The following is a 24,813-nucleotide window of genomic DNA, read 5'->3' as shown; positions in this document are numbered from 1 at the left end:
TATGTATGTATCTCCTTATGGCAAGCCAGTTTAATTTGTAGTACTTGGATATCCCCTGTCTGATTCCCATGTCAAGTCACGATAGTTTTGGGGGGCCGGAAAGAACGTGTCGCTTTCATATTAATTGGGGTTTCTGTTCGGTCGTCTCCGGACCCATTTCTAGCCCAGATTCCCCGTCCAGGATATCCCTGACAAAGAAAGAGAGCGAAAAGATTGAGGGATCAATGATTACTCTCTTGGGATGCGTACAGATGTGGTTCCAGTTTATATTTTCTTTTTTTTCCCCTTCTTCCTTGTTTTCTTTTCCCTCTCGGTCCTCTTTCGGCTCTCTTTCGGTTTTTGGTTCCGTGTGTGGTGTGTTGTCTCTGAACTATGCGACTTGCAGATAGATACTCGTAGTTGTAGTAGTAGACTTTCGGGTGATGATGAAAGCGGATACTAAGAACCACCACCAGACAAAGAGAAGTGCTGTGATCGTGATCGTGATCGTGATAGTGTGTGATCTGACTGACAGCTGCCAGTTGGCCTGAATGACTGCTGGGTCGGGCCGAGTGGAGTTGCCAGCATGCTTCATTTCTTTCTTTCTTCGGTCATCTTTCTTGCTTGCTTGGTCGTTATTGTGTGACATGCCTGGTTTGGGAATGTCTCAGGATTACTTTTTCCCCTTCATAGGCTGATTTCATTTTTCTTTGTTCAATTTGTGCGGGAATTAGGGGATGTGTGCTATACTATAATGCTGTGATTATGGTTCTGGGGTTGGAATCAGTTACACTCCTGATAGTAGATGCCAGTTCATGCAGTAAGTGCATTGGTGGATTCAGTGAGGCTGAAATATATACTAGCATCATTTCATAAACAGGACTGGTATATATTTTCTACACAAAATCTGAAAAGTGCCAGTTACTAGTAGTAGTAGTAGGCAGCAGGGGGTGTGAATCCCAGGCCAGAGGATGCTGAGATAGTGAGCACATCTTGCTCAAGAGCATCTCTCAGTATCTTTTGACCTTCTAGCCAGTCCTTTACAGTAAGGTACGCTGAGAATCATCATAATCCGAAGGTGTCCATGTCGCTAGCATGCTGTTCCATAGGTGCTTGGAGAGAATGTCCGTCTAGTTGAAAATGCCCGTCTACTCGATCAGATTTCCCGAATTTGGCCTTAAAGTGGCTCTGTATGAGCATCAATGACTCATTTCTGTATTGCGAGGCTGAAGTACTAGAATATACAAGAGCTTGCTGATGGATAAGCGGTTGTTTATTCGGAGTCACTTCACCGGATGTGGTGGTCGAAATGGTTGATGCACTTCAACTTCTCAGAAGTCATCCTTCCCAAGTCCATATTTCTCTTCCATCCTAGTCAGTTATTTTATTTGGCCTGTTTCTCCCCATGAGCAATTTGTAGCAGCACATACAGAGTAGACGAACTACAGGAAGAGGCAGTGAAATCGGCGGGGCAGCAACACCAGGGCGGCCCGTGCAAAGAATTTCTCCAGAGCTCGGCCGGCTCTCCCTCTTCCTCCCACAACTTCCCTCGTGGCCTTTCTGCCTCTCTACCCCCCTTTTCCCCCATCCCCACTATCAAACTTCTTTCGCACAATGGCAATCCAGTGAGTCTCTCATCGGCTACTGAATTGGCCGGAAATGCGCTGACCTTTGTTTTCCCCAGCTACTTGATTCTCCTGTCGAGGCAGGGCAAAGTGGTTCGTTTCGTGGCCCACCCAACTCTGTGACCTGGCTGGAAGCGGAGACTAACGCAACAAAATTTCCCAGCGCCTTGCCAAATGGTTCACCACTCTCTCTCCCAAGGAGAAAGCCAAGATCATCAAGGATGTGACCCAGCTGGTTCTGTCGCGTCGCACCCGCATGTGCAATTTCCTCGAATACAAAGGTTCGTCGGAATCGGCTTCACCCCTCACTTGGATCCTCCCCGCAGCTCGCCCACCAGCCCCGATCGGACTGCATCTGACTTGCTTCGTCTTCGCCAGACACCAAGGTCGTCTACCGTCGCTATGCCTCCCTCTTCTTCATCGCCGGTTGTGCGTCTACCGATAATGAATTGATCACCCTCGAGGTCGTGCATCGTTACGTCGAGCAGATGGACAAGTACTACGGCAATGTGTGCGAGCTGGATATTATTTTCAACTTCCAAAAGGCATACTTCATCCTCGATGAGCTATTGCTGGCGGGAGAAATGCAGGAGAGCAGCAAGAAGAATGTATTGAGATGCATCAGCCAGCAGGACAGTCTGGAAGATATGGAGGTGAGTCGATAGCGTCTATTGCTTCGTGACACCCAGCACCCCCTTTTGGAACATGAGCACGCAGTACCGGCCTCTGGAGCGTCGAATCGCTACATTTTCTTTTTTCTCCGGCGCGCCCCTTTTTATACCTGCGATGTCCCGACATCTTGATCAGTTCCTGCGATAACCTCCTTTCTCCCCTCTCCACAACATCGTTTCCTCCCGCCCTGCCCCCTTCCTCAACCAATCCCTCCATTCCCAGCGAGCCATACCATCATCTTCTGTCGACGTCAGCTAATGCCGCCTCAGGTTGAGGAAGACGTGGTCACGAAGATTATGTAGACGCCTCTCCGGCCCGCGAGCGTTTCTTTGTTGTTTATACTGTTTGGGATGTTCGTTTCTGTTTTCGGGGCAAGCTGGACTGCTATACATACTGGCGTTGGACGTACATAAGCGTTGTGTTCTACTGTCTCGCGACTTGTTGCCAAGAACTAATTAATACCACCTTGACTACATTCAGGACTCCAAGGAAGTCGTCAGTCATTTAGCGAAAGAAGGGCTCCTGTGAGGGGATTCACAAGTTGGAGGGATCGTCAGGGAGGATAATGGATGATTCCACACTTTGCCTCATTCTCTGGGCTGGTCGGCCATCCTTGGTTCAGTGCGCAACCCGTGAGGTGGGTGCGTGATATCACTGGCCCGACCTGCGCCACGTGACTGGGGGCTCCCCCCTCGGGGCGCAGCGCATCCCCCATCCACACCCCCCCAAAGACCAGTCGCTCTATCGCGCTGTCCATCTCCCATTCCTTCCCTGAGCCTTCTTCCATCTCCTTCCGTCTCATCTGCATCTGCTATGGCGACTTGGCTCTCCATACTCACCTAATAACTCACCCATTCTTCGTTCCTGTGCTGCCACCGTAGCAACGGTTCCACCCGCCAGCTCATTCACTCTTATCGCCGGATTCGTGACGTCTCAGGAGACAACGGCCCCGGTTTATTTGAACCCAACTACTGCGACAATTGCTCTCATCTGCTTGTCGCATCACCTTGTGTCTTGATCACCGACCACGGTGTTCTCCGCTTATCTGTCATCACGCTTCCTTATCGTAATCAGCGACTTCTACACCGCAACTCTGGCTGAAGATGAAGGTATGGATCCTAGCCCTTTTGCGCCGCTGCAGCCTCCGATAGAGTGGCCTGATGCTTACCCTTGTCTTTCCCTTTCAGTTTCTGCCATTGCCCGAGTTTGAAGACGTGACGAGTTCTCTCAATTTCGACACTGCCGATTGTCACATTGTCGGAGGATGCGATCTGTACACCACAAAGGCTGCTCGAGCCGATCGGAAACTGTACAAGAACATTGAGCAGTCGCTTGAGTCCCAATATGAATCGGTTCTCCGCCTGTCAGCTTCGCTGTCACCTCCCAACGCATCGGACGCGGCTGCCTCGCTCAATCTATCTCGGTCGAGTCCGTTCGGTCCCCTGAGCGACCATTCCAGTCGACGAACATTTGCCTATTTGATCGCGACATTAAATGCCAGTCATCCGGATTATGACTTCTCCCATGTGCTGCGCCCATCGGACTTCCATCGTGAACGGAATCTGAAGCGAGTTATGAACACGATCGATTCGACACTGTTCAACCTTCGGCCACGTGAGGCAATCGATCTGACACCTCCATCTCCCGTGACGATCTCGGGTTCCTACAATGCGGGCGCGTCTTCTACGTGGGGGCCGAGAATGTGGAGAGTTATCGATGAACATATGTCTCTCAAGGAGTGCTCCCTCTATTCGTTTTCGCCGGATGAGGATCCGTCGGATGCGGACGATGGGGCAATTTGGAGTCTCCATTACTTCTTTTTTAACCGACTACGGAAACGCGTCTGTTATCTGTATCTACGAGCGATCCCTATTCTCAGCCACACGCCCAGCGAGGGACTTGCCACGCCGACGACGAAGAGAACGTATGACGACGGATACCTGACACCGGAACTTGCCTCGAGCAAGCGGGCTCGCTACTGGCTGGGTGAGGGCGTTGAACTCGAGAGCGAAAGCGACGAGGAAGCCAGTGGGTCGAAGCCCACGCGTCCAGTCGTGGACGAATACGACCACTACCTGCTCAGCGATGAGGAGTTCCGGTCCCGATCGGGCAGCAAGGGCACCGTTCGGGCCATGAGCGAGGAAATCGCTGACTCGATGGAGGTCTAATCCTCCCTTCCCTTCTATCTTGACTGTTTATTTTCACCTTTCAACCAACCCGGCCCTTCTCGTTTGCCATTTGGCCGTTTTGTTCAGCTGCCTATTCTCGTTTGGTTCGACTGCTCGGCGTAATTGTTTTCTTGTCTGCTGCATTCAACCTGCATTTGCACCGGCTAGGGGCGTTATACTCGGCAACCGGAAGGAAGGGAAGGAAAGCCCCCTAATTGTAATTGAACGGCTGTTGGTCTAATGATGATGATGACGACGAACGACGTGCTGCGTCACGGCAATCCGATGCGGCGCTCAAGGGCAGGTTCCACAACGGCGGGCGTTGTCATTCTTCTGTTTCCTTCCTGTACTTATTACAAATTGATATTTTTGCCTCTCTGGACTTTATCACGTAGACGGTTAGACAGAAGAAAATGCTATTTATAGATCAGACCAGCTATTTGATAGTTAAAAAACAGTGCAGTACTGTATCATTGACGAGCAACTTGGAACTCCCCGATTGGTCCGTGCACCGCGGCCAAAGCTGTCCTCCGATCCGACTATCACCAAGTAGACCATCTATCATCATCAACAATCCACCCCCACAGCAAACGCAACCCATTCTACTCCCCCGCACGCGCAATCCCGCAATTCTCACACAATGGCGGATGACGAAGAGCGCATCAAGGCTGAGAAGCTAGCTGCCGCGAAGAAAAGGGTACGCATCTCATCTCCCCTATGAATGCACACTAGCTACCTACCTACCCCGACCTATGTATCTATTCTCTGCCTGTCTGTTGGAACGATACATTCATGCGCAGCGCCAAAATCTAAACATACTAATGGGATGAATAATAGGTAGCCCAGCTCCAGAAACAGAAAAAGAAAGCAAATAAGAAGGCCGCCAGCGTTGATACCTCCAAAGATACTACCCCCACTGCTGCTGCTGCTGAGCCATCAGAACCGGCCAAGGAAGATGCGCCCACGACGTCGTCCTCGGAACCTGCACCTGCGCCGGTTACAGAAAAGGAGGGAGGAGAGGAAGGAAGTAGCGCTATGCCGGAGGTAGAGGAGACACAGACAGAGACAGAGAAGGCGACAGAGGCAGAAACGAAGACAGAAGCTCAAGCCGAAACTACCACATCGGACGAGAAAGCGGAGAAGGACGAAGATAAGGAACAAGAACAACCTCAATTTGAGAAGAAAGAAGTCGAATCCCCCGCAGAAGAAGAGACCGAGCCCATGCCCGACGCACCCACCTCGCCTGGTCCCGAAACCCCCGCGCAACCCGCCATGAAGCCCGAGTCATCTGGAAGACAGTCCACACACGGTCGACAACCCTCTCTATCCATCCAGTCGAAGATGCGGTCATCATCGTTCCGGAAGGGATCCGTGTCGCAGGGAAGCAGTGGGTCGCCGTCGCCGGCGGCGAGTGCGATGCTGAAGTCGCCTTCGTTGCCGCCGCTGAGCGCGGATGGCGAGGCGGTGCAGGAAGTGTATCGGAAGCAGTCGACGCGGATTGAGGAGCTGGAGAAGGACAATAAGCGGCTAGAAAAGGAGCTGGAGGAGGGTAAGGGACGGTGGAAGAAGACGGAGGAGCAGTTGGAGGATCTCCGGGAAGCCAGTGTGGATGTTGCGGAGTTGAAGGTGAAGTTGCAGGATGCGGAGGCGAAGGTGGGGGAGATTGAGGAGTTGGTGAGTTGACCTTTTCACCTTCATACGATCCTGAAAGGGCTCTATCGGGGACTTCAAGACTAATGGTCTACTGGGTATGTAGAAAGCAGAAATCGCATCCCTCCAGAGACAAAATTCGCACCTGCAAACCCGCACACATCGAAGCACCGCGAGTGTCTCTGTGCCCGGCCCATCGGAGTCTCCGCCGGCGGACCTGATGCAGCAATTGGAGTCCAAGTCAGCGACGATCGAAGCGATGGAATTGGAGATTTCGAATCTGCGCGCACAGCTTGCATCGAGCAGCGCACATGAGACCCAAATAGCAGCGCTCGAGGAGAAGCTATCTGGCAGTGAATCTGCGCTCGAGAAGGCCCAGCGCGAGCTAACCGATACCAAGAGCGCGCTGACCCGCGCTTCAGAAAAGGCCGTCAAAGAGGGCGTGGACAAGACCTCCACAGAGACACTAATCAAGAACCTTCAGCGGGAGCTCGAAGAGCTCAAACAGGAGAAGACCGCATCAGACAAGAAAGCCGAGACCCTAGAAAAGAAACTCGAAGCCATGGGCAACCTGCACAAGGAATCCGAAGCCCGCCACCAAACCCGTCTACGCGAGACCGAGAAGATCGAAAAAGAAGCCGCGGTCCTCCGCAAGAGACTCGCAGACGTAGAGAACGAGAACCTCCGCCTCAAAGAAGAACAAGAATCCCTCCGTAAACGACACGCCACGGACGGCGGCGCCGGTGCCGACGACGACGCCCTCGACGAACTCGAAGACGAAGAACGCTCCCGTCTGCACCGCCGCATCCGCGATCTCGAAGGCGAAGTCTTCGACCTCCGCCGCGGCGTCTGGAAAGAACGTCGCGAGGAACTCGCCGCAGATCATGCCCAGCACCTCCACTCCCCGGACGCCTTCCCGCCCACATCCTCAACATCTGCCTCCGCAGCAGCAGCAGCAAACACCTTCGACGACGTCGACCTCATCGGCGGAACTCCCGACCATGCCCGTCGTCGCAGCATGGCTGCCAACAACCACAAGTCCCAGCAGCAACATTCCTCCTTCTCGACCGTCCTGTCCTCCGGAATTGCCGCTTTCACCGGCGGAAACACCTTCTACGGCAGTGGCAGCGGTGGTAACCGCGGCCGCGCTTCTTCAAACCAGCAGCACCATCAGCCCGCAGCACGGGGCAGTCTCGAGCTCCTTTCTGAGGAGAACTTCGATGATGAGTTCGATGAGGCAGAGTTTGCGCGCGCGCAGGCTGAAGAGGAGGCACGGAAGAGGGTGGAATGGGTGCGCGAGATTAAGAGGAAGCTCAAGGATTGGCATGGTTGGCGGTTGGATTTGGTGGATAGTAGGGCTGGGGCTGAGGGGGCGGGTGTGGGGATGGGAGAGATATTCCAGATTTAGGTTCTTTCCGTTCTGTTTTAGTTTCTATTAGTGTATTGAATGGTTATGATACCGTGGGTTGCGTGGATAGGGTCGCATGGACTTATGCTTTGAACACAGGTGGATCCACTTTAGTTTCTTTCTTAGTTCTGTCATAATATGCCGGGATGGACATGCACTGGGTGTACTGATGTGGCTAAGGTTTAGGATACTTGTGCAAGTGCGCAAGAAACCACATGAACAGGTAATTCTTTGGGGATACTAGATTCCAGAATTCAAGACCCAGATGCTAACCAAGAGTATACAAAATGCAACGCAGAGCACATAACTCTTATCTAACTATTCAATTTCCCCTGTAGTCACAAGAGATGTACACCCGAGACAAGAACATAGGCATAGACAGAAGATGATAATGCTAATAACAATAATGACAATGAGGATGATCTAATCCTCCGCATAGTGCTTCCCCGTAAGCACACCCTCCGACTTCCCTCTGCCGCGTTTCCGGTTCACCAGTTCTCCAACCCACCCGGAGATCTGATACACCCAACCGCCCGTGACCATGACGCCCGAGACGGTATTGACGAGTCTGATCAGCAGCGAGAGGAAGCTCGTCCGCTCCTCGCTGATCATCAATAGGATCGGCTCGATGTTATACTTGAAGAAGATACCGGGGATGAAGTAAGGGTTCTCAGGCAGCTCGGTGGCTTGGGTGGTGGCAGCGTATTGGTTCGTAAAGACGAGGTTCCTGTTCCGGTTGGTGGCGATGAGATCCGGGTGGTTGGTGTAGGTGTCGAGGGCGCTGGCGCCCTTGGAGTAGAGGGTGGGGACGACGGAGAGGAAGTATTGGTACTTGTAGTAGTGGGTTTCAGTGGTGGCGATGGTTTTATCGAGCGGGTTGAGGAGAGTAGGGTAGTGGGGGCCGAAGGAGAGTTCGGTGACCATGTGGGAGAAGTTGAAGACTGGTGATGGGTTTTGTTAGTTGACTGCGCTTGTTTCTGGACTCTGTGGGCGGGAGACTGAAAGGGTGACAACGTACCTCCATGGTCCAAATGTTCTCCAAAGTTCCTATATCCATGCCCACGAGCCGTAATGTGGAAGTCACCTTGGACCTTGTTGCCCTCCAAGCTGCCGTAGATGCGACATGAGTCGACTGTATCGCCGCGCCTCAGTCTGGGTCCCTTGGCAAACTTCCGGCGCGGGTTCTTCCTCACTTCGCCGAGGACATGGTGGACATGTGCATCGGCTTCGCGCGCAGAAATCCGGTCCGTGTCTTCTTGGCTGAGGGTTTGGTATTCGTGGACGCCGCCGGAGGTTTCGCGGTTGCGCTTGTCCATCCAGAGCTTCCAGCTGGTGCGTTCGCGTTGGAGCAGGTCGCCGGCGAGAATGCGGTCGCCGGAGGCATCTTGAATGTTGACATCGAGGGTGTCGCAGGGCATACGAACAACGAGATCAAGGTTCAGTTGCAGGTCATGGCCGACACCCTTTTCGACGCTGAAGTGGTGGTTCTCGGAGCCGTGGAGCCAGGTGCGGAATTCTGAGAAGGTGAAGACTGTGCAGATGACGAGAATGAGGACAGTCCATTGTCCTCCACGGCGGGATGGGGCCGTGTATGAGGGTTTTGTCTTGGCTGGGTGAACAATGCGATGTTAGTTCGGGGTGTAGCTGGAATGGACTGGCAGTATATCCATGCGCGGCTGTTTACCACAAGGCTTGGACCATAGTAAATGTAGGGTTGTGGACATCAAATGAATCCATAAAATACGGAGCTCAACATACGAAAAGCATCAAATGTCTTCAGGCCGCCCTGCAGCCCAGACTTCTCCCCGAATGCATCCTCGTCGAGGCCGTGCGATGCGAAGCCATTCATCACGAATGCGTGTCGCGAAGTGTATAACGATTCAACCGATCAAGGCATGAATAAGGGGGATGGTAGAAGAGAATGAAAGGAAGGACAGGGTGCAATTCAACGTAGAGATAGGGAGCGACAATCAATGGAGCTCAAAGCTCTCGTATGGAGGCCGAGGAAAGGAAGAGGAGGAGAGGGGAGCGGCGGAGGGATTGGCGAAGGAAAGCCGAAAGGCCAAGTAGTCCGGATTCCCATCGATGATTATTGATTCCTTCTCCGCAATTCCCCTTCCCGCCCTTATCGATAAGCTGGGATCCTCTTGAGCTACGGCGGCCGGTATCATACATCCTTGCTAGTTATAAGGACGAGGTGATCATTCTCTGTTGTACGTCAAGTGAGATTGTGGTGGTCTTTCCCCAAGTCGAGTAGGTCATTGCTATCTGGACGGCATTGTACATCAAACCAGAAACAACTGTATTCGTGACTATGATGAGCTCAAAATACATCAGATAATCTCCTACTGAGAATTCCTTGATAACTACCCCACTAGTACCCTAATTCCCCAGTGAAAGGCCAAATGGTAGAAAGCTCAATTATAGGACCTTTGAGGTCATAAGACGAGTTCTGAATCTGGATAAATATGCGGCTCGGACGGTGTGAAATGCCGTTCAAAGAGCAGCCGCCAATAGAATATTGTGGCTGCTTTTCAGCTGACTCTGTTGTCCTCGCACCTCCACATCGAGAGAAATGCATGTAGACAGAGTACGCAAAGAAAGCCTGGGTACCACGACAGTCCACTCTCAAGCACACTTATTCATCCACATACCAACAAATACACAACAATTATCATCAACAAAAACACACAAACCAAGTATTTTTCTCTTCCAGGTGGAAACCGACCTTGACTGATTGATTCTTCACAGCACAGGTCAGCGATGGAACGAGTTTTTACTCCTTTTATCGACGTACAGATATCTCTTCAGTTGTATATAAGTCCACATCTAACATCCTTCGATAGCCAGCGAGTCGAGATGCAAATAACACCTTCCCGTTCGACGGCATAGATATTGAGACTCTTTCAGAGGAATCGCTTGCTGCTGTACTGTTCTCTGCACCTGCTCTCTATGATCTCGGTCAGACGACCGTAGTACGACTGTCACAAAAGCTTGCAATGAAAGGTGGCGGAAATGTACTCTCCAGCGAGGCAGCTGTTCTTCAACTCATAACATCCAAAACTGATATTCGAGTTCCTCGTGTCCATCGCGCCTGGCAGGTTGAAGACGATACTAAGTATTTCGGCACAATGGGATATCTCATTATGGACTACATTGATGGTCGACCCCTGGACAGCTGCTGGGACGAACTAAGTACAGATCAAAAGCTGGACATTGCAAATCAAACGGCCCAAATGGTCGTGAAGATGCAGGCTATCGAGTTGTCTGTACCAAAAGCAGGTCCAATTGGCGGTGGGCCCTGTTGTGGGAGATGGTTCAGCCATTACTCCGCCGGGCCATTCGAAACTACGTCGGAGATGGAAGATTGGTTCAATCATAAGCTCGAGATTTGCAAGGCTTGGAGAAAGGCCCCACAGGATATACCAACCTTTAAGTTTACGGAGCTAGTGATCACACATCAGGATATTAGCCCTCGCAATCTAATTCTGGATGCTGAAGGACACGTTGGCTGGTAGACTGGGCTGATGCTGGTGCCTACCCCCGTGTATTTGAGAGCGCAAGTCTATCCTCTCAATCCAGTTTTCCTGACTTCAACGACATGGTTTTATCTCGTCTGCCGCGGTATCCGCAGGAGGAGGAGCAGTTGAAGTCCATTGGATACGCGCTGTCAGTTTGCCCTCCTGCTTAAGTCCCCTATGTAGAGCACGTGAGAATGAAATAGATGAAACTTTAAGCATACAGTGTTAGTTGTAACCGAGGATTGCATTCGATGTCGAGGGTCCGCAGATCCTAGGCCTTGGTGAAGCTAGAGGTCGAAGGCGGCACGACTGTAAGATAATACGAGCTTGCTAGCACGAAGTATACTGACGAACAACATCCTTAGTACAAACTTAAAGGTTTACAGGCGATATGCACAATATATATGCCTATATAGTCTAGTCATAACATCACGATTTCTCCACCACTGGCACCATTCATGTCACTGCCATATCTATGATGAGGGGAGGTCAAAGAATAAGAGACAACTGTACAGATGCTATCCACGCATCACATCACATTTACCCAGACCCGCCCATGAACACGGAACACCGGCCATCAGGACCCGATCAGGAAGTAAGAAAAAGAGATAGAGATAAGAAAGGCGTATGAGATGGAAAGAGTGACAAAGGAAACAAATGCAGGAAGGGGAGTATACAGCTCCCAGGGTCATGACAGGATTGGAGAACAACATGCTCGAAAAAGGGCTCTAAAATCGAAATGCAAATCATACGGAAGGCATGCAGATGCTCAATTAAGGGTATACCACGAACCCCTTGGACGTCCACCACACGGGGCCCATAACGGTTCAAAATCAATCATGACAACGGGAGACAGAACCGCCGATGCTTCCACCCGTTTATGCAACCTTGAAAAACAAAGCAATTCAAACAATTATTATTACAGATATGCAAGAAGTGAAAAGGGGGGGATTGCGAAGCTGTATGGTACTGCCCGCTTCATTTCGTCCTCTGTATGCAAGTTAATGACCAGCTCATGGCGTTTCGTCGGGCTCTTTCAAACTTACCAAGCTGGTCGCAGCCGCCGCCGTCGCGAGGTCTGGCTTGCCACTAATACTCCGGGCTGCAACGCGAGGCAGTGCCGACCCAGGAGTACTGGTGGTGCTAATACTGGTCCCTCGTTTGGCGGGCGTCGACGGCGGTAGCCCACTCACAGTCGAATGGCGTTTGCCTGCGGGTAGCTTAACTGGAGAGGTTCCCGAAGCATCCCGGTTGCGGATCAGCGTGCCGGATTTGAGGCTGGTCACAGGAGGTTCTGGCAGAGGCCGGCCGGCAGAAGGGTGAGAAGACGTAGTTGCCCGCTTCGCAGGAGATTGCGTCGTCAGTGTATAAGTTCTTGCTCGGGACGGCATCTTCACCCCCGTAATGAACTCGTGCCTCAATGCGTCCTGTGGACTCATACGGCGGCTGGGATCCCATCGAAGGCAACGGGAAATGAAGTCGAGGAATGCCTCGTCATCACATTTGAGAACCTGCTTGAGCTCCTTGGAGCTGGGACGACGCCGTCGGCCCTTGGAGGAGACTGTAAGTCTCGGCTTGCCCAGCGAGTCAAAGAAGAGTTTCTTCCGAGTGCTCTTTTCGATCAAGTGCTTCTCTGGAGGTCCAAATACCTCCATGATGCAAGCAAGCTGCTCCTGTTCGTTTTCTCCGGGGAAGATGGGGTATCCGGTGAAAAGCTCCGCCAGAATACATCCCACACTCCACATATCGATGGGCATACCATACGACATGCCGAGAATGACTTCCGGAGAACGGTAGAATCGACTCTGAATATAAGTGTACACCTTCTCATTTTCAAAGCAGCTGGACCCAAAATCGATGACTCGGATCTCAGAGCTCATTGGATGCACGAGGAGGATGTTTTCTGGCTTGAGATCACAGTGAATGACCTTCTTATTGTGTAGAAGCACCAGTGTACCCAGCATCTGCTTTGTAAAGCGACGAATAAGTTTAAGAGAGAATCCCTTAAAGTCGTGTGCCTTGATGAATTCGTAGAGATTCATGCCGAGCAGCTCAGTCGAGATGCAGAGATGGCCGCGGAAGTAAAAGCTTTGGGTGAAGTTCACAACGCTATGTTTACGATGGGGGTCCCATTCCTTCAGCTTCTGGAGAAGATTGACCTCAATCAATGCTTGCTGATGGAACCTCTTCTTATTGCGGATAATCTTCACGGCAACCAGGCCGCCTGTCTTGTGATCGATGCATCTCACCACTTGACCGAAACTTCCCTTGCCGAGTACATCGATAACCTCGTATCGGTAGGCCAGATGGTCTCCAATCACAATATTATAGTCACCACGGTCGTCATCGTAGCCAAAGTTTGCTTGAGCAGTCAGATCACCAACATGCTTTTTCGCATTCTGGGTCCCGCAAAAGTAGATGTCACTGAAGTCGATGATCTCCCCACGCTCGAAGATGTTCAGACTGGCGACCCGCAGAGCCTGTGCCGGACTGACTCGCTCCTTGGGACTGGCTTTCCGGCGCAAGTCATCCAGATTCCTAGCCGCGGTCTCAAAATCTTTACGCTTGCTGCCAAGCCGTCGCATTTCTTCATCAGCCACGCGTATATCGGCGTCTACATTGGACTCCGTGGGAACTGATGTTGCCCCGACACTCGACTTGGCCGAGCTAATAATTTTGTGTACAGGCGATAAGATCGATGCTGCTGACCGGTGCGCTACCACATCACTATCGCCTGACTCATTGGAAGGACTTGGCTCCAGCGCAAGGCTTTGGTCGCTGCTGAAGCTAGGGTTCCTCATCGGCTGGTTGGTAGCGGTAGACATCGATGCTTGTCGCCGTGATTTGAAATAGGACGGCTTGAGCGACGGGCTAGAGGTACTCGTTGTTGACATATTACTCCAAGTTGCAGAGGCTGGGAGCTTCGGTGGGGGCATCTTCTCGAGTTTTATAGGGTCGCCATTTGACTCGAGCCCCTGTTGGGGCTTGGAACTGCTGCGGTTCCGAGTGAATGTGATCTTACTGCGGAGGGAGGAGCCCGACACGCTGTTGTTGTCGGGGTCAGAAGGAGTCGAAAGCTGACTGATAGTCTCGGCATTGGAGGAGAAGGCAGATGATCGTGTTTGGGGACGAGGCCCAGTAAGCTTGTGAGACTGCGTCACCTTGGGAGAGCAATCTTCGGTAGCTTTAGGGCGCAGAGCAGTATAGTCGCTAGTGCTTTTCGGCAAGCTGTACGCAACATATGGCGAAACGGTTCTTGTACCGGCAGAAATATTGTCGAAAGCCGCCAGCGCACTAGAACTGCTGGCCGTCCGAAGAGCCGCACTACCTGACGATGTACTCAAGGCGAAATGCGACGTGCTACTTCTAGCCTGGGTAAGTGGCACTGCATCCTCATTGTCCTGAGGTGAGAAGAAATTTGCCTTGGAGGCGGTTAACGGAGTACTGGGGGTTTTAGACAGAGTCTGTGCTGAAGGCGTGTAGGATTTGACGTCATCATCCCGGTCCTTCAACGCCTCGATCTTCGTCGTCATTGGGGTACCCAGAGGAAGTAAATTCAACGGCGGTAACTTTAAGGGCTGTAAACTCTTTTTCGCCAGCCCGGCGGATGGTTTAGTTTTCGCATCCGGTGTTTTCAAAGCTCGCTCATCATTGGCTCCAAGTGTATCATCTTCGGTCGCACTCGCTGTTTGATTTGTGTCTGAGTCTTGTTCTGCTTTAGCGGTGGGCTCGACGTCCAAGTATAGACTTGGCTTTCGGGGGGTAACATAATTCGGTGGGTCAAAATCGCCTTTGGGTGACTCGTACGCCTTTGGAATCGCAGGGACAGGCGGAACCTCCTCATCGGCCACCGCATGTTCCATACGAGGCTTAGGGGTGGGCAGACGTGACGTGGATGAAGACTGGGATAGCCTGGTCTGTAATGAACCGCCCGAATTCCTTGCGGAGTTGTAGCTGGTGTTCGATGACAGAGACAAGCCAGAGCTATAGGATTTCCGATTTGGGTCAGGCGTAGTACGAGTAGACGAGGGGGTCACGCTCTTTCGCGGAATATGCGAAGGAGACTGTGCAGTGGACCGAGGACGAGTAGGCACAGGCTCTGTCTGAGTCGGAGGGGTAAACGGTGCCTGTTGCGCCGATGGCACCGTAGACATACGCTTGATTCGTCGCGCATCAGTGGGGCTTATTGTCCGCGCCCCCAGGCCAGTAGCATGTGGCGGCATAACCGAAACCCTTTTGGATGAAGACGACGGAGTTGCCATGGGAGCTGCCGCGTTCTTGACTGGGGTTCGAACAGCATTGGTGGAACAAGAACGAGAATGCTCTGCAGGGCCAGATGCTGTCAGGTAGATCTCTTGGGGTTCCCTCAATGGCGGTTGCAGCGACTTGGCCTTGATGCTCCGGGAATTGCCAGAGAGTTTCGTGCCATCCTGTTGTCGGGCCGGTTCGAAATGCTGTGTTCTCGGACGCAGAAGGTTGCCTTGTTCCATCCGTGTTGTGTCTGCACTAGCTTTTCGTGCTGACAGGCTTTGCCGTCTGCCGGTCCCAGTTGCCGCGAGAGAGCCAGGGCCGATGGACTTTCGAGGAGCGCGCGAAGTAGTTGTGGTCGAGGCTGTAGGCTGAGCAAGGCTCTGGCGACGGCTTCGGGCAGCCGTGGCTGAAGCTGGAGCCCGAGCCGATCCTGGATCGATAGAACCGTTGACCAGGCTCTTCCGCCGAACGGAATTGCTTCTTGACCTAGTGGTCGTGCCATTATCGTTACTGTTGTTCGGAAGCCTTGTCTCATACCCAGCTCCCGCCTGTCCAGGAGTGGGAAAATGACTGAGGTTAGGCTCTGTTATGCTGTTCTGGAGATCATCGAAATTGACGGGGGCGAGGAATTCGGTGCTATCAGGAGGGGTTTGTTTATTGTATTCGATTTTTGAGAAGTTACTTATGCTGGTAGATCGGAGGCTGATGCGGGAGTTGTTGCTCTGCGTCGAATCGTTTGTGGAATCAATCGAAGAATGACCGGAATGGAAGAAGGAACCAGACATGTTGCTGTAAGGCATCAAGGTCAGACCAGCGTCACACATAATATTTCTAAAGAGTATGTTTGGCGCATGAACCAAGGAAGAAAACGACTTGTCTCGATAAGGGGGGCAACGAGCCACCGGAATGAGGAAAAGGAGGTCCAACTACCTTGTTCGTGAGGGATCCTGCGGTCGCGGACCCTGTGGCACTTTCTGGTCTCGAATTGAGAGTCTCCTCTTGCTCATCACGCCAGTTCGGGTCCCAGCAGCGATTTTAGGGGAATGAGAGGAAGTATCTGACAGGAACGGGGTTGAGGCGTGTTTTTGCAATCGTCTGCGCGTAGGACCATCTGCTTCAATTGAGGGTAGTGTTAACGCTTCGATATTTAATCACCCGCAAACAGTCCGAATTCCATCCTCAAGTCAACACTTACCTGCTGAGCTTGTATCATCGATACGAGATGGGCTAGATGGTCTTGATTGTACCCTGCGCGATTGCCCCTTTCCTGGAGTTTGCTGGAAAGCTAGATTTTCCGACATCCTCAACTCCGACCGAGAAGCAGCATCCGACGAACAAACGGGCAGGCAAGAAGATGGTAGCTCAGATTGGCGAAGGAATGGAAATGAAATCCCAATCGCAGTGGCGTTCAGAAGTAAACGACTGCTTAGTATCTAAACCAAGCAGAACCTTTATCGACACCGTCGCGCGACCCATCGATAGTTGCTACCGGTCCATTGCGGGGATCAAGAACAGCGATCTCTGTTCCGGGATGTCGACGAGAAACCTGGGTAGCAAGTTAGACCGTCGAAAATCTTCCAGAAAGCTTTGACAGATCGATCCCAAGCGCCCTTCCGAGCCAAAATGATCAAAGATGGAAACGGGCGTCGGATTGCAGAAGGGAGACTCTGGTCGAGGACAGGAGTTCTGGTAGACTTGGCGTTGGAGAGAAAGTTACGGGCGCATATACCTTAGCAACGGACGAAACCAGACAATAGGAACGGGGACGAGGGCAGACGTAGAAGTACACGGCCGGTAGCGATCAGACAAAGAAGTGAGTAACCCTCCCGGGGCCTGTTAGGAAGCGTAAGAGGACGAGGAAGTGGAAAATGGAAAATGGAGGAAGAAGACAAAGCGGTGGTAAACAACAATAATAATTCCTAGCCCAAAGCGCTCTTAACGTATCGCGAAACCAGTTGTGCCCCCCTGCTCCTTTTTGCTTCTACAAAAATGGGGCCCGGTGGGTTTGCAAACCACTCAAACACCACTGGTTTTGCTGCTTAATGTTCTGTCGATCTCGTACCGTACGGTGCGTATGAGACGTATCATCTTTACCAGTTGGGTACAGATGATACATAGGAGTACTCCATAGTGACTGAGAGTTTCTTACCCACCATCCTTACTCTTCCATACAGCCACTGACATGGTGAGGGCCCGATAAGCTCCCGCGGCTCTCTCTGCATGTGCTTCTCGGACTTACCAGCCAACCGAGCTACTTGCTTTCTTCTTCCCTGAGTTGGCCTTCTGCCATCAGATATGCACCCTCGCCTCATGCGACTCGCATCATCTTGGATGGGACATCATGGAAGATCACACTACGGACGCCCTCGTCAATCGTGACGAGCCTGTCCCGGTCATCGCCGCTGGGAAGCACAATGACGATGCCGAAAGATCAAAACCTGGGGTATTGAAGAGATCAGTGTCCAAGGCCGGTCGCTCTCTACAAGATAGGATTCTCTCCAAGTAGGCAACTATAAATATCCCCTTCTTATATTAATGTCGCATGAATCGCCTTGGCTGACTAGGTCCGTTTCAGGATCTTGGAGCAAGTTATGCCCGTCGAAGACGTCGATGCTGAATCAGTGTCAGTCGGCGACAAGCCAATTCCCATCGACAGTAAACGGCCGGCGTTTAGTCTACCTCTGATGGCCAACAATTTCCGTCGGTTTAATGCGAGGTGAAAAAAACACTCTTCCCAGTATCTGGCTACTTCAAATGCTGATGTATTTGGTAGGATTGGCATTGTTTTCCTGTTTCAAACCCGTGTGGAGCGTCTGCTCAGTTGGAAACAGACCTCTCACACAGTCTCCTTTCTCTTCGTATATTCCTTCATATGCTTAGATCCCCATCTTCTTGTCATTATTCCGTTCGCCGTACTCTTGTTCTTTGTTATGGTACCTGCGTTCCTCGCACGCCACCCTCCACCTCCCTCGACATCCACTTCCAGCATCACCCCCTACTACTCATACGAAGGCCCAGCCCTTGCTCCTGCCAAAACCATTAAACCAGCGTCGGAGACGTCTAAGGATTTCTTTCGGAATATGAGAGACTTGCAAAACTGCATGGCAGATTATTCCGATGTACATGATGCGACAGTGTCCGCGTTTGCGCCCTTGACAAACTTCTCGAATGAGAAACTATCATCGACAGTATTTCTTACATGCACGCTCATGGCAGCTCTATTATTCTTAACCGCTCACCTTCTCCCGTGGCGACTGATTTTCCTTGTTGGTGGCAATGCAGCCATTTTGTCAATGCACCCAAGCTTTCCAGATCTAGTACAGAGTCTTGCAGAGGATATGTTGGATAACACAGCGGAAGAAGGTCCGGCGGCTGACAAAAAAGGCCAGGAATCTTTCAACCTTGGGGGTCTGGCCATGCCTGCTTCGCCCTCAAAAGCCGTGTCCTTAATGGAATCACTGGCCAATATCTCCTTGGACTCCTCCCCAGAGGAGCGGGAGGTTGAGGTATTCGAGATCCAATACCGCTCCCTTGCTCCTTACTCGGAATCTCAATGGGAACATTTTCTGTTCAGTCCTATGCCATACGATCCGCTCTCTCCCTCACGCATTGCCGGTGATCGTCCCAAGGGTTGTCGATTCTTCGAGGATGTCCAACCCCCGTCTGGATGGGCGTGGAAAGGCAAGAAGTGGGAATTAGATTTAGACTGTCGCGAGTGGGTTGTGGAGCGCATGATCACGGGAGTTGGCTTCGAGGTCTCCGGCAGTCCATCGGAAAGTGGCATGACCAGTGGTGAGATTGGGGGTTGGGTCTGGGACCTGCCTCCAGCCTCCAGCAGATATGAGGAGGCAGTGTCTACGCTAGCATACGATGTCCTAGACTCGATAAACCCATCAAAAGGACATGATTGGAAAGGCAGAAAGAAAGGGAAAGAAAGGGTCTCCCAAGATTACGAGGAGAAGGTGCACACCGGATCCCATGTAACGGGGGAATGGAGAAGGAGACGATGGATTCGCATCGTGCACCGTGTCAGTTTACCGGCTGCCGATAAGTATGATCAAGCAGCTGACGACGATACCAACGATACCTGAGGACATGTACGATCGAAGAACGATACTGGAGATGAGATGTATCCACCAAATTTGGATGGCATTCAGATCAACATCGTACATGCCCCGAAGAGCATCAAGCAAGTGGACATGTATAATCCGACCCACGCTAACCAAGTTGCAATCACAGCAGTCTCGAGGGCCACCCTGATACCGTACGATTACCATGCTTGTGGCAACCAGGCTCCACAGTGTTTATGGATTCGCTTCGGGCACTATCGGACACTTATCAATTGTTTTTTTTATTTATTTTTTTTTATCACCTTCTTCTACACAGTGCAGGTTATTTATCGGAGACCCAAGGTAGACTTCACCTTGCTAAAATACCACCTCACTGTTGAAGATAAAACTTGAGTCCCTGTAAAGACTTCTTTCGTAGTAATAGTAGCCATGTGAAACTACCAGATGCTGGCACTTATGTGGGGAAGTGCCGCATCCGGTAAGTACTGCCTAAGGCAGCAGGGTATGTTTCGGAGGCAACGCCGATGATCCGCCGTTGCGATAAGATTGAAGGGGACTTGCGGGCTGACAGCTCCCAATACCTTGCTTCCTCTGGACAGTCCCAGTGTCCTAGGATACGTATCACTCGATATCTTCCTCCAATGCCGGTTGAACAGCACTATGGAGCGGTCATCTCCTGTGAATGGATATGGGTAGGTCAACAATCTGCAGCAACCACAATGATGAAGAAGTTTACTGGTTGTGGTCCACTGACATATTTCTATGTTACTAGGACTCGCGCGGGGCGCGGCTGTCCCCATGTGCAATGGGATACATGTCTACCATACCCGCAATCGTCATCACAGTTGCTGTACTAGGCTATATACTCCATAAAATATCCATAGTAAAGCGTCCTCAATGGACCATACCTTTCATTCCAGAGCAACCCATGTCCTCCGATTTGCCAATTGATGGCTCAAAACAACGGATGGGCTGGGTGATAACCCTATTTGCCATCTCATTGGTAGGGTTATCAACCGAGATTATCAAACTAATCCTCCTGGGGTGGTCATCTACTCTTTCTCTTCTCATAGCCTGGGTAAGCCGCGGCCGTCCCTGCGTGAGAGTTGTTACACTGACGCATGGGTAGGCAGCCGCAACTTGTTTGATCGCAATAGCCCGCCCGAGATCTTGCCCTCTTTCATTACTCGCTTTCTTTATTAGCATATTGGCAGTAGAAATTGCCTTTATAACAATTTATGATGTGCATGAATCGATCGTCGCCCCTCATCATGTCGCAGCCGGTACTGCTTTGGTTGGATGTCTCGTGATCCTCGTGATGCCGCTTCGAGGTCCTTTACTTCCCTGCATGGATATCGGTGCTGTTGGCCAAGCACCATCCAGTAAATTCCGCAGCCCCGAGGATAATCTACGGCTTTGGCAATTTCTGAGCGTGTCATGGATGGCCCCGTTGATTTCTATTGGCAGGAAGAGGCAGTTGCAAGAGGAAGATGTTTGGTTCTTGGGGTTTGAATTTCAGCACCGCAAGCTACATGAGAAGTTTCGCAGACTAAGAGGTTCTGTCATCGGCCGACTACTCCAGGCCAATGGTATCGATGCATTGATCATTACCACGATTGCCATTGTGCAGATGCTCTGCGGTCAGTCCCTAATGACGCACACATAATGTGATGATGCTGACGACATAGCAGACTTTTCTACACCTGTACTGCTCCAACAGTTGTTACAAGCCATGACTGACCGTGGCTCGTCAAATCGTGTTGCCCTGACATATGCTTTGCTGTCTCTTGTCCTCCGCTTGATTGCCGCGCAGTCGCAAGTTTTAAGTCTATGGTACGGAAGACGTAGCTATGAGAGAAGTCGGGGCGAGATGATCATGATGGTATATGAGAAAGCTCTATCTAGAAAGAATGTCTTTGATCAGCAATTGGTCGACAAAGCAGAGGAGGATAGGCTGCAAGATGAAGACAGTACTGATATGGATGCGCAGCCGGAACAGCGCAAGTGGTGGCAATTCTCCGTCTTTCGGCGAGCCACCAGCAAGGAAAAGGTCAAAGAAGCTGCTTCAATGGGTAAGATATTCAACCTTTTGCGCGGGGATGTCTACGAAGTGGCCCAGCGTTTCTGGGAGATCGACACATTGGTCGATAAGCCCCTAGGACTGGTCATTGCGGTTGTGCTAGTCTGGAAACTGCTTGGCCCTTCATGCTTCTTGGGAATTGTGGCAGTTTTGATCGCGCAAGTTCTGAATGCATTTGTCACTCGTGTCCTGCTCCGAAAAGAACGAGTACGCCGGCTTGCAACAGATGCTCGACTACAAGTCTCCTCCCAGTTTGTGGAGGCGCTGCGTCATCTTCGGTGGTATGGATGGCAGAATCACTGGTTACGCCAGGTTATGGATGCCAGACAATCTGAGCTGAATCTTCGCATTATCACCATGCTGTGGGGTATCGTTATCCGGTTTATCAACACATTCGCCAGTGGCCTCTTCCCTGTAGTAGCGCTATATGCGTATACACTTTTGGCGGGAAACCCATTACGCATTGACATTATCTTCCCTGCTCTCCAACTCTTCACGATGCTCGAGACTCGTCTCAGGGATATCCCGAGCCTCATAACGGTGCTGATCAATGCATCTATTGCTATGGAGAGAATCGAGGACTTCATGGCTGAGCCTGATAAAGAAAAAAAGGATACCATCGATGCCGAGCCAGCACCAATTCAGCTGGATCATTGCTCTTTTGCCTGGCCCGGTAGACAGTTGCCAGTCCTCCACGAGGTCGACTTGAGAGTACCCCAAGGGCTAACTGTTGTGTACGGCAAAGTTGGAGCTGGTAAAACGGCTCTACTCCAAGCCTTGCTTGGCGAACTGGACAGGCTCGCTGGTGTTTCATACGTACCAAATGAAATGATTGGATACTGTGCCCAGACCCCCTGGCTGCAGAGCATGAGTATACGGGACAATATATTGTTCTCTTCGCCGTATGATGCGCGGCGTTATAGACGAGTGCTGGATGCCTGCGCTTTGTTGCCTGATTTGTCTAACTTTAAGCATGGAGATTTGACCTTTGTGGGTGAGAACGGAGTCGGTCTCTCTGGCGGACAGAAGGCCCGGGTGGCTCTTGCACGGGCAATGTACAGCGCTGCCAGGATACTGTTCCTCGATGACCCCCTGTCAGCTCTAGACCATAACACAGCCGAGACAGTCGCCCGCAAATGTTTCTCGGGTCCCTTGATGCAGAATCGTACAATTGTGCTGGTCACTCATAGAATTCATCTGGTTCGACAGATGGCAGATCAGATTGTCCTCATACAGAAGGGCCGTGCAGTTGTCGAAGACAAAAATGAGTTCTCATCTCGTGACAGTGGTCATTCGGAAACCAGTTCGTCTGATATTTCATCTGGTACAAGCGAGGCTGAATCTGAGAGCGGAACGGCACTCACCGAGACAGCTGCAGTGCCAACAAAGTTCATCGAAGAAGAACATCGCGCAGAATGGGGTGTCAAGGCTAGAGTGTATTGGAAATACATCAAAGCCAGCAAATACAGATGGTGGATAACCCTGATTCTCGTGCTCGCTGTGTACCGATCCACATCCGTGGGACAATCCTGGTTTTTGAAGGAGTGGGGAGAAGCCTACAATGAAACACTTTCATTGTTCGGATACTCAGGCACGAACAAGAAATCCTTCGCGGGTGACTGGATAACACCATCGGCCATGGTGGAAATGATACATTGGAGACCTTCTAACCCCTTTGACGAATTTCCGGCCCCAGTCGAAGATGTCCGACCTTGGTTGCTGGCCTTCTTTATCATTACCACTTTCCAATCAATTGTCCTTCTGGTTGCACAGCTTGTGATGCTTGTGATGGTCTACAGCGCAGGAAAGACGCTATTCCAGGAAGTTATGGTGCGAGTCAGCCATGCTACTTTTCGGTTCTTCGATGTGACTCCCATTGGCCGGTTGATGAATCGTTTGACCTCTGACATCGGCGTTGTTGATGGAAATATCAGCGAACAGTTCCAAATGATTGCTTTTCAGGCAATTACTTGGGTCTCGTCAATTATTGTGATAGCCTCAGTGACGCCGACCTTTCTCGGATTCTCACTCGTACTAACGGCAGCATTTGTCGTGGTCTTTCTCCGTTTCCTGCCAACATCGCAAAGCCTTCGGCGTTTAGAGATGGTGTCACTAAGCCCGTTGATATCTAACTTCGGTGAACTGCTTCACGGCCTGACCACCGTTCGCGCATTTCATGCCGAAGGGCGCTTCCAGGATCGAGTCATCGCGGTAGTGGATAAATTCCAGGGAATGGACCACTTCTACTGGTCTCTCCAGAGCTGGCTCATGTTTCGATTTGAGAGCCTCTCCGCCTTTTCAACATTCTGCCTTACTGTTCTGGCTTTGTACACGAGCGTCTCACCTGGTCTAGCAGCGTTCGTGCTCGTAGCAGCCAATAATTTTGTTGCGTCCACCCATGCCTTGTGCAAGCAATATGGCCAACTGCAAATGGATTTTGTCTCCGTCGAGAGGGTAGACGAGCTGCTTCACGTTGAGCAAGAATCACCTGGAACAATAGACCCACCTGCATCGTGGCCCAAGTTTGGCCGTGACATCGTCTTTGAAGACGTGACCATCCGATATGCGCCTCACCTGGATCCATCACTCAAAGATGTTTCTCTGCGCATACCAGGGGGCTCCACAACAGCTATAATCGGTAGAACCGGTAGCGGCAAGTCCACACTGGCCGTGTCACTACTAAGCGTCATTCGTCCCGACTCGGGACGCATCATTATCGACGATCTGGACATCACACAAGTCAGCAGACAAGCTCTACGCACTCGGGTCACTTTTGTTGCGCAGGACCCCGTTCTCTTCCCTGGCAGCATCAGATTGAACCTAGACCCGATAGGGGAGTACTCTGATGCAGAATGTGCAGACGTGCTGAAACGAATTTGCAGTCGACACGGCTGGAGCTTGGAGACGCACGTTGAAGCAGGCGGACGGAATCTCAGCCAGGGAGAACGCCAGCTAATCGGTCTCGCGAGAGCTGTGCTGCGTCGCAGCTCAATTGTCATCCTAGACGAAGCGACCGCCTCAATTGACCATGAAAGTTCGCTCGAGATCCAGCAAGTGCTACGAGAGGAGATGAAAGAGTCAACAGTTATTACCATCGCGCATCGACTGGAGGCTATCAAAGATGCAGATTACTATATCATGTTGGACCAGGGAGGAGTGTCCAAGCAGGGGTTCGTCAAAGACATGTAAGGGTCTGCTAGATAGATACGTAGAGAAGAAGCTTCCCCATTTCCATTGCCAGCGAATACATCACAGTAAAAGCCAAGGCAGAACTTTTTCCTCAATGAATGCCGGGTAATCATTTTTTCAAACGAAACTCCCACAAACTCCGACGCTGTATCGAAGGCATAAACCACGAAATTGACACCCTATCAGAGAAAACAACCACC

At 51.3% G+C, this 24,813-nt stretch overlaps 9 protein-coding genes across 9 annotated transcripts; 6 read left to right on the top strand and 3 right to left on the bottom strand.

Moving 5' to 3' along the window:
- The first annotated feature begins 1,522 nt into the window (after positions 1 to 1,522).
- Positions 1,523 to 2,863, top strand: BDQ94DRAFT_151367 (AP-1 complex subunit sigma). The gene is made up of 5 exons (XM_026767744.1): positions 1,523 to 1,604; positions 1,664 to 1,697; positions 1,768 to 1,885; positions 1,983 to 2,257; positions 2,546 to 2,863. Exons 1-5 carry the CDS (start codon positions 1,594 to 1,596, stop codon positions 2,576 to 2,578), a joined length of 471 nt encoding a protein of 156 aa, XP_026621935.1. The 5' UTR covers positions 1,523 to 1,593; the 3' UTR covers positions 2,579 to 2,863.
- Positions 2,864 to 3,024: 161 nt separating this feature from the next.
- On the top strand, positions 3,025 to 4,877 carry BDQ94DRAFT_151362 (RNA polymerase III-inhibiting protein MAF1). Its single transcript, XM_026767743.1, has 2 exons — positions 3,025 to 3,385; positions 3,464 to 4,877. Exons 1-2 carry the CDS (start codon positions 3,380 to 3,382, stop codon positions 4,442 to 4,444), a joined length of 987 nt encoding a protein of 328 aa, XP_026621934.1. The 5' UTR covers positions 3,025 to 3,379; the 3' UTR covers positions 4,445 to 4,877.
- A 145-nt stretch (positions 4,878 to 5,022) lies between these two features.
- BDQ94DRAFT_183185 (uncharacterized protein) lies at positions 5,023 to 7,835 on the top strand. The gene is made up of 3 exons (XM_026774353.1): positions 5,023 to 5,141; positions 5,282 to 6,118; positions 6,201 to 7,835. The coding sequence occupies exons 1-3, from the start codon at positions 5,085 to 5,087 to the stop codon at positions 7,500 to 7,502; spliced, it is 2,196 nt and encodes a 731-aa protein (XP_026621933.1). The 5' UTR covers positions 5,023 to 5,084; the 3' UTR covers positions 7,503 to 7,835.
- Positions 7,496 to 7,867, top strand: BDQ94DRAFT_93654 (uncharacterized protein). The gene is made up of 2 exons (XM_026776884.1): positions 7,496 to 7,725; positions 7,801 to 7,867. The coding sequence occupies exons 1-2, from the start codon at positions 7,579 to 7,581 to the stop codon at positions 7,807 to 7,809; spliced, it is 156 nt and encodes a 51-aa protein (XP_026621932.1). The 5' UTR covers positions 7,496 to 7,578; the 3' UTR covers positions 7,810 to 7,867.
- BDQ94DRAFT_93651 (endoplasmic reticulum vesicle transporter-domain-containing protein) lies at positions 7,836 to 9,546 on the bottom strand. The gene is made up of 3 exons (XM_026776883.1): positions 9,261 to 9,546; positions 8,521 to 9,111; positions 7,836 to 8,443 (listed from the first exon to the last, which is right to left on the bottom strand). Exons 1-3 carry the CDS (start codon positions 9,349 to 9,351, stop codon positions 7,926 to 7,928), a joined length of 1,200 nt encoding a protein of 399 aa, XP_026621931.1. The 5' UTR covers positions 9,352 to 9,546; the 3' UTR covers positions 7,836 to 7,925.
- A 464-nt stretch (positions 9,547 to 10,010) lies between these two features.
- BDQ94DRAFT_151358 (uncharacterized protein) lies at positions 10,011 to 11,216 on the top strand. Its single transcript, XM_026767742.1, has 3 exons — positions 10,011 to 10,201; positions 10,254 to 10,295; positions 10,349 to 11,216. The coding sequence occupies exons 2-3, from the start codon at positions 10,266 to 10,268 to the stop codon at positions 11,018 to 11,020; spliced, it is 702 nt and encodes a 233-aa protein (XP_026621930.1). The 5' UTR covers positions 10,011 to 10,201; positions 10,254 to 10,265; the 3' UTR covers positions 11,021 to 11,216.
- A 212-nt stretch (positions 11,217 to 11,428) lies between these two features.
- Positions 11,429 to 12,003, bottom strand: BDQ94DRAFT_151357 (uncharacterized protein). The gene has a single exon (XM_026767741.1). The coding sequence runs from the start codon at positions 11,734 to 11,736 to the stop codon at positions 11,542 to 11,544; it is 195 nt and encodes a 64-aa protein (XP_026621929.1). The 5' UTR covers positions 11,737 to 12,003; the 3' UTR covers positions 11,429 to 11,541.
- Positions 12,004 to 12,008: 5 nt separating this feature from the next.
- On the bottom strand, positions 12,009 to 15,399 carry BDQ94DRAFT_151356 (putative protein kinase). The gene has a single exon (XM_026767740.1). The coding sequence runs from the start codon at positions 15,283 to 15,285 to the stop codon at positions 12,037 to 12,039; it is 3,249 nt and encodes a 1,082-aa protein (XP_026621928.1). The 5' UTR covers positions 15,286 to 15,399; the 3' UTR covers positions 12,009 to 12,036.
- Positions 15,400 to 17,615: 2,216 nt separating this feature from the next.
- BDQ94DRAFT_162504 (putative ABC bile acid transporter) lies at positions 17,616 to 24,613 on the top strand (the record flags this gene model as incomplete). Its single annotated transcript, XM_026769565.1, has 7 exons — positions 17,616 to 17,776; positions 17,850 to 17,990; positions 18,048 to 19,325; positions 19,916 to 20,036; positions 20,117 to 20,422; positions 20,474 to 20,984; positions 21,036 to 24,613. The coding sequence occupies 7 exons, from the start codon at positions 17,616 to 17,618 to the stop codon at positions 24,611 to 24,613; spliced, it is 6,096 nt and encodes a 2,031-aa protein (XP_026621927.1).
- Between the last annotated feature and the right edge of the window lie 200 nt (positions 24,614 to 24,813).

This window comes from Aspergillus welwitschiae, assembly GCF_003344945.1.
Source record: "Aspergillus welwitschiae strain CBS 139.54b unplaced genomic scaffold BDQ94scaffold_41, whole genome shotgun sequence".
Taxonomy (NCBI): domain Eukaryota; kingdom Fungi; phylum Ascomycota; class Eurotiomycetes; order Eurotiales; family Aspergillaceae; genus Aspergillus; species Aspergillus welwitschiae.
The sequence above is the reverse complement of the archived record's forward strand: the minus strand, read 5'-3'. Positions and strand labels throughout refer to the sequence as shown.

Bases quoted from the DNA above. Each gene is read 5' to 3' on its own strand.
- BDQ94DRAFT_151356 (XM_026767740.1), bottom strand. From the start codon at position 15,285: ATGGCAACTCCGTCGTCTTCATCCAAAAGGGTTTCGGTTATGCCGCCA.
- BDQ94DRAFT_151358 (XM_026767742.1), top strand. From the start codon at position 10,266: ATGGAACGAGTTTTTACTCCTTTTATCGAC. The intron at 10,296-10,348 runs GTACAGATATCT...ATCCTTCGATAG, and splicing joins TTTTTACTCCTTTTATCGAC to CCAGCGAGTCGAGATGCAAA.
- BDQ94DRAFT_151357 (XM_026767741.1), bottom strand. From the start codon at position 11,736: ATGTTGTTCTCCAATCCTGTCATGACCCTGGGAGCTGTATACTCCCCT.
- BDQ94DRAFT_183185 (XM_026774353.1), top strand. From the start codon at position 5,085: ATGGCGGATGACGAAGAGCGCATCAAGGCTGAGAAGCTAGCTGCCGCG. The intron at 5,142-5,281 runs GTACGCATCTCA...GATGAATAATAG, and splicing joins TAGCTGCCGCGAAGAAAAGG to GTAGCCCAGCTCCAGAAACA. The intron at 6,119-6,200 runs GTGAGTTGACCT...CTGGGTATGTAG, and splicing joins TGGGGGAGATTGAGGAGTTG to AAAGCAGAAATCGCATCCCT.
- BDQ94DRAFT_93651 (XM_026776883.1), bottom strand. From the start codon at position 9,351: ATGAATGGCTTCGCATCGCACGGCCTCGACGAGGATGCATTCGGGGAG. The intron at 9,112-9,260 runs GTATGTTGAGCT...TTGTTCACCCAG, and splicing joins GAAGACATTTGATGCTTTTC to CCAAGACAAAACCCTCATAC. The intron at 8,444-8,520 runs GTACGTTGTCAC...ACCCATCACCAG, and splicing joins AGAACATTTGGACCATGGAG to TCTTCAACTTCTCCCACATG.
- BDQ94DRAFT_93654 (XM_026776884.1), top strand. From the start codon at position 7,579: ATGGACTTATGCTTTGAACACAGGTGGATCCACTTTAGTTTCTTTCTT.
- BDQ94DRAFT_151367 (XM_026767744.1), top strand. The intron at 1,698-1,767 runs GTTCGTTTCGTG...AAAATTTCCCAG, and splicing joins TGTCGAGGCAGGGCAAAGTG to CGCCTTGCCAAATGGTTCAC. The intron at 2,258-2,545 runs GTGAGTCGATAG...ATGCCGCCTCAG, and splicing joins ACAGTCTGGAAGATATGGAG to GTTGAGGAAGACGTGGTCAC.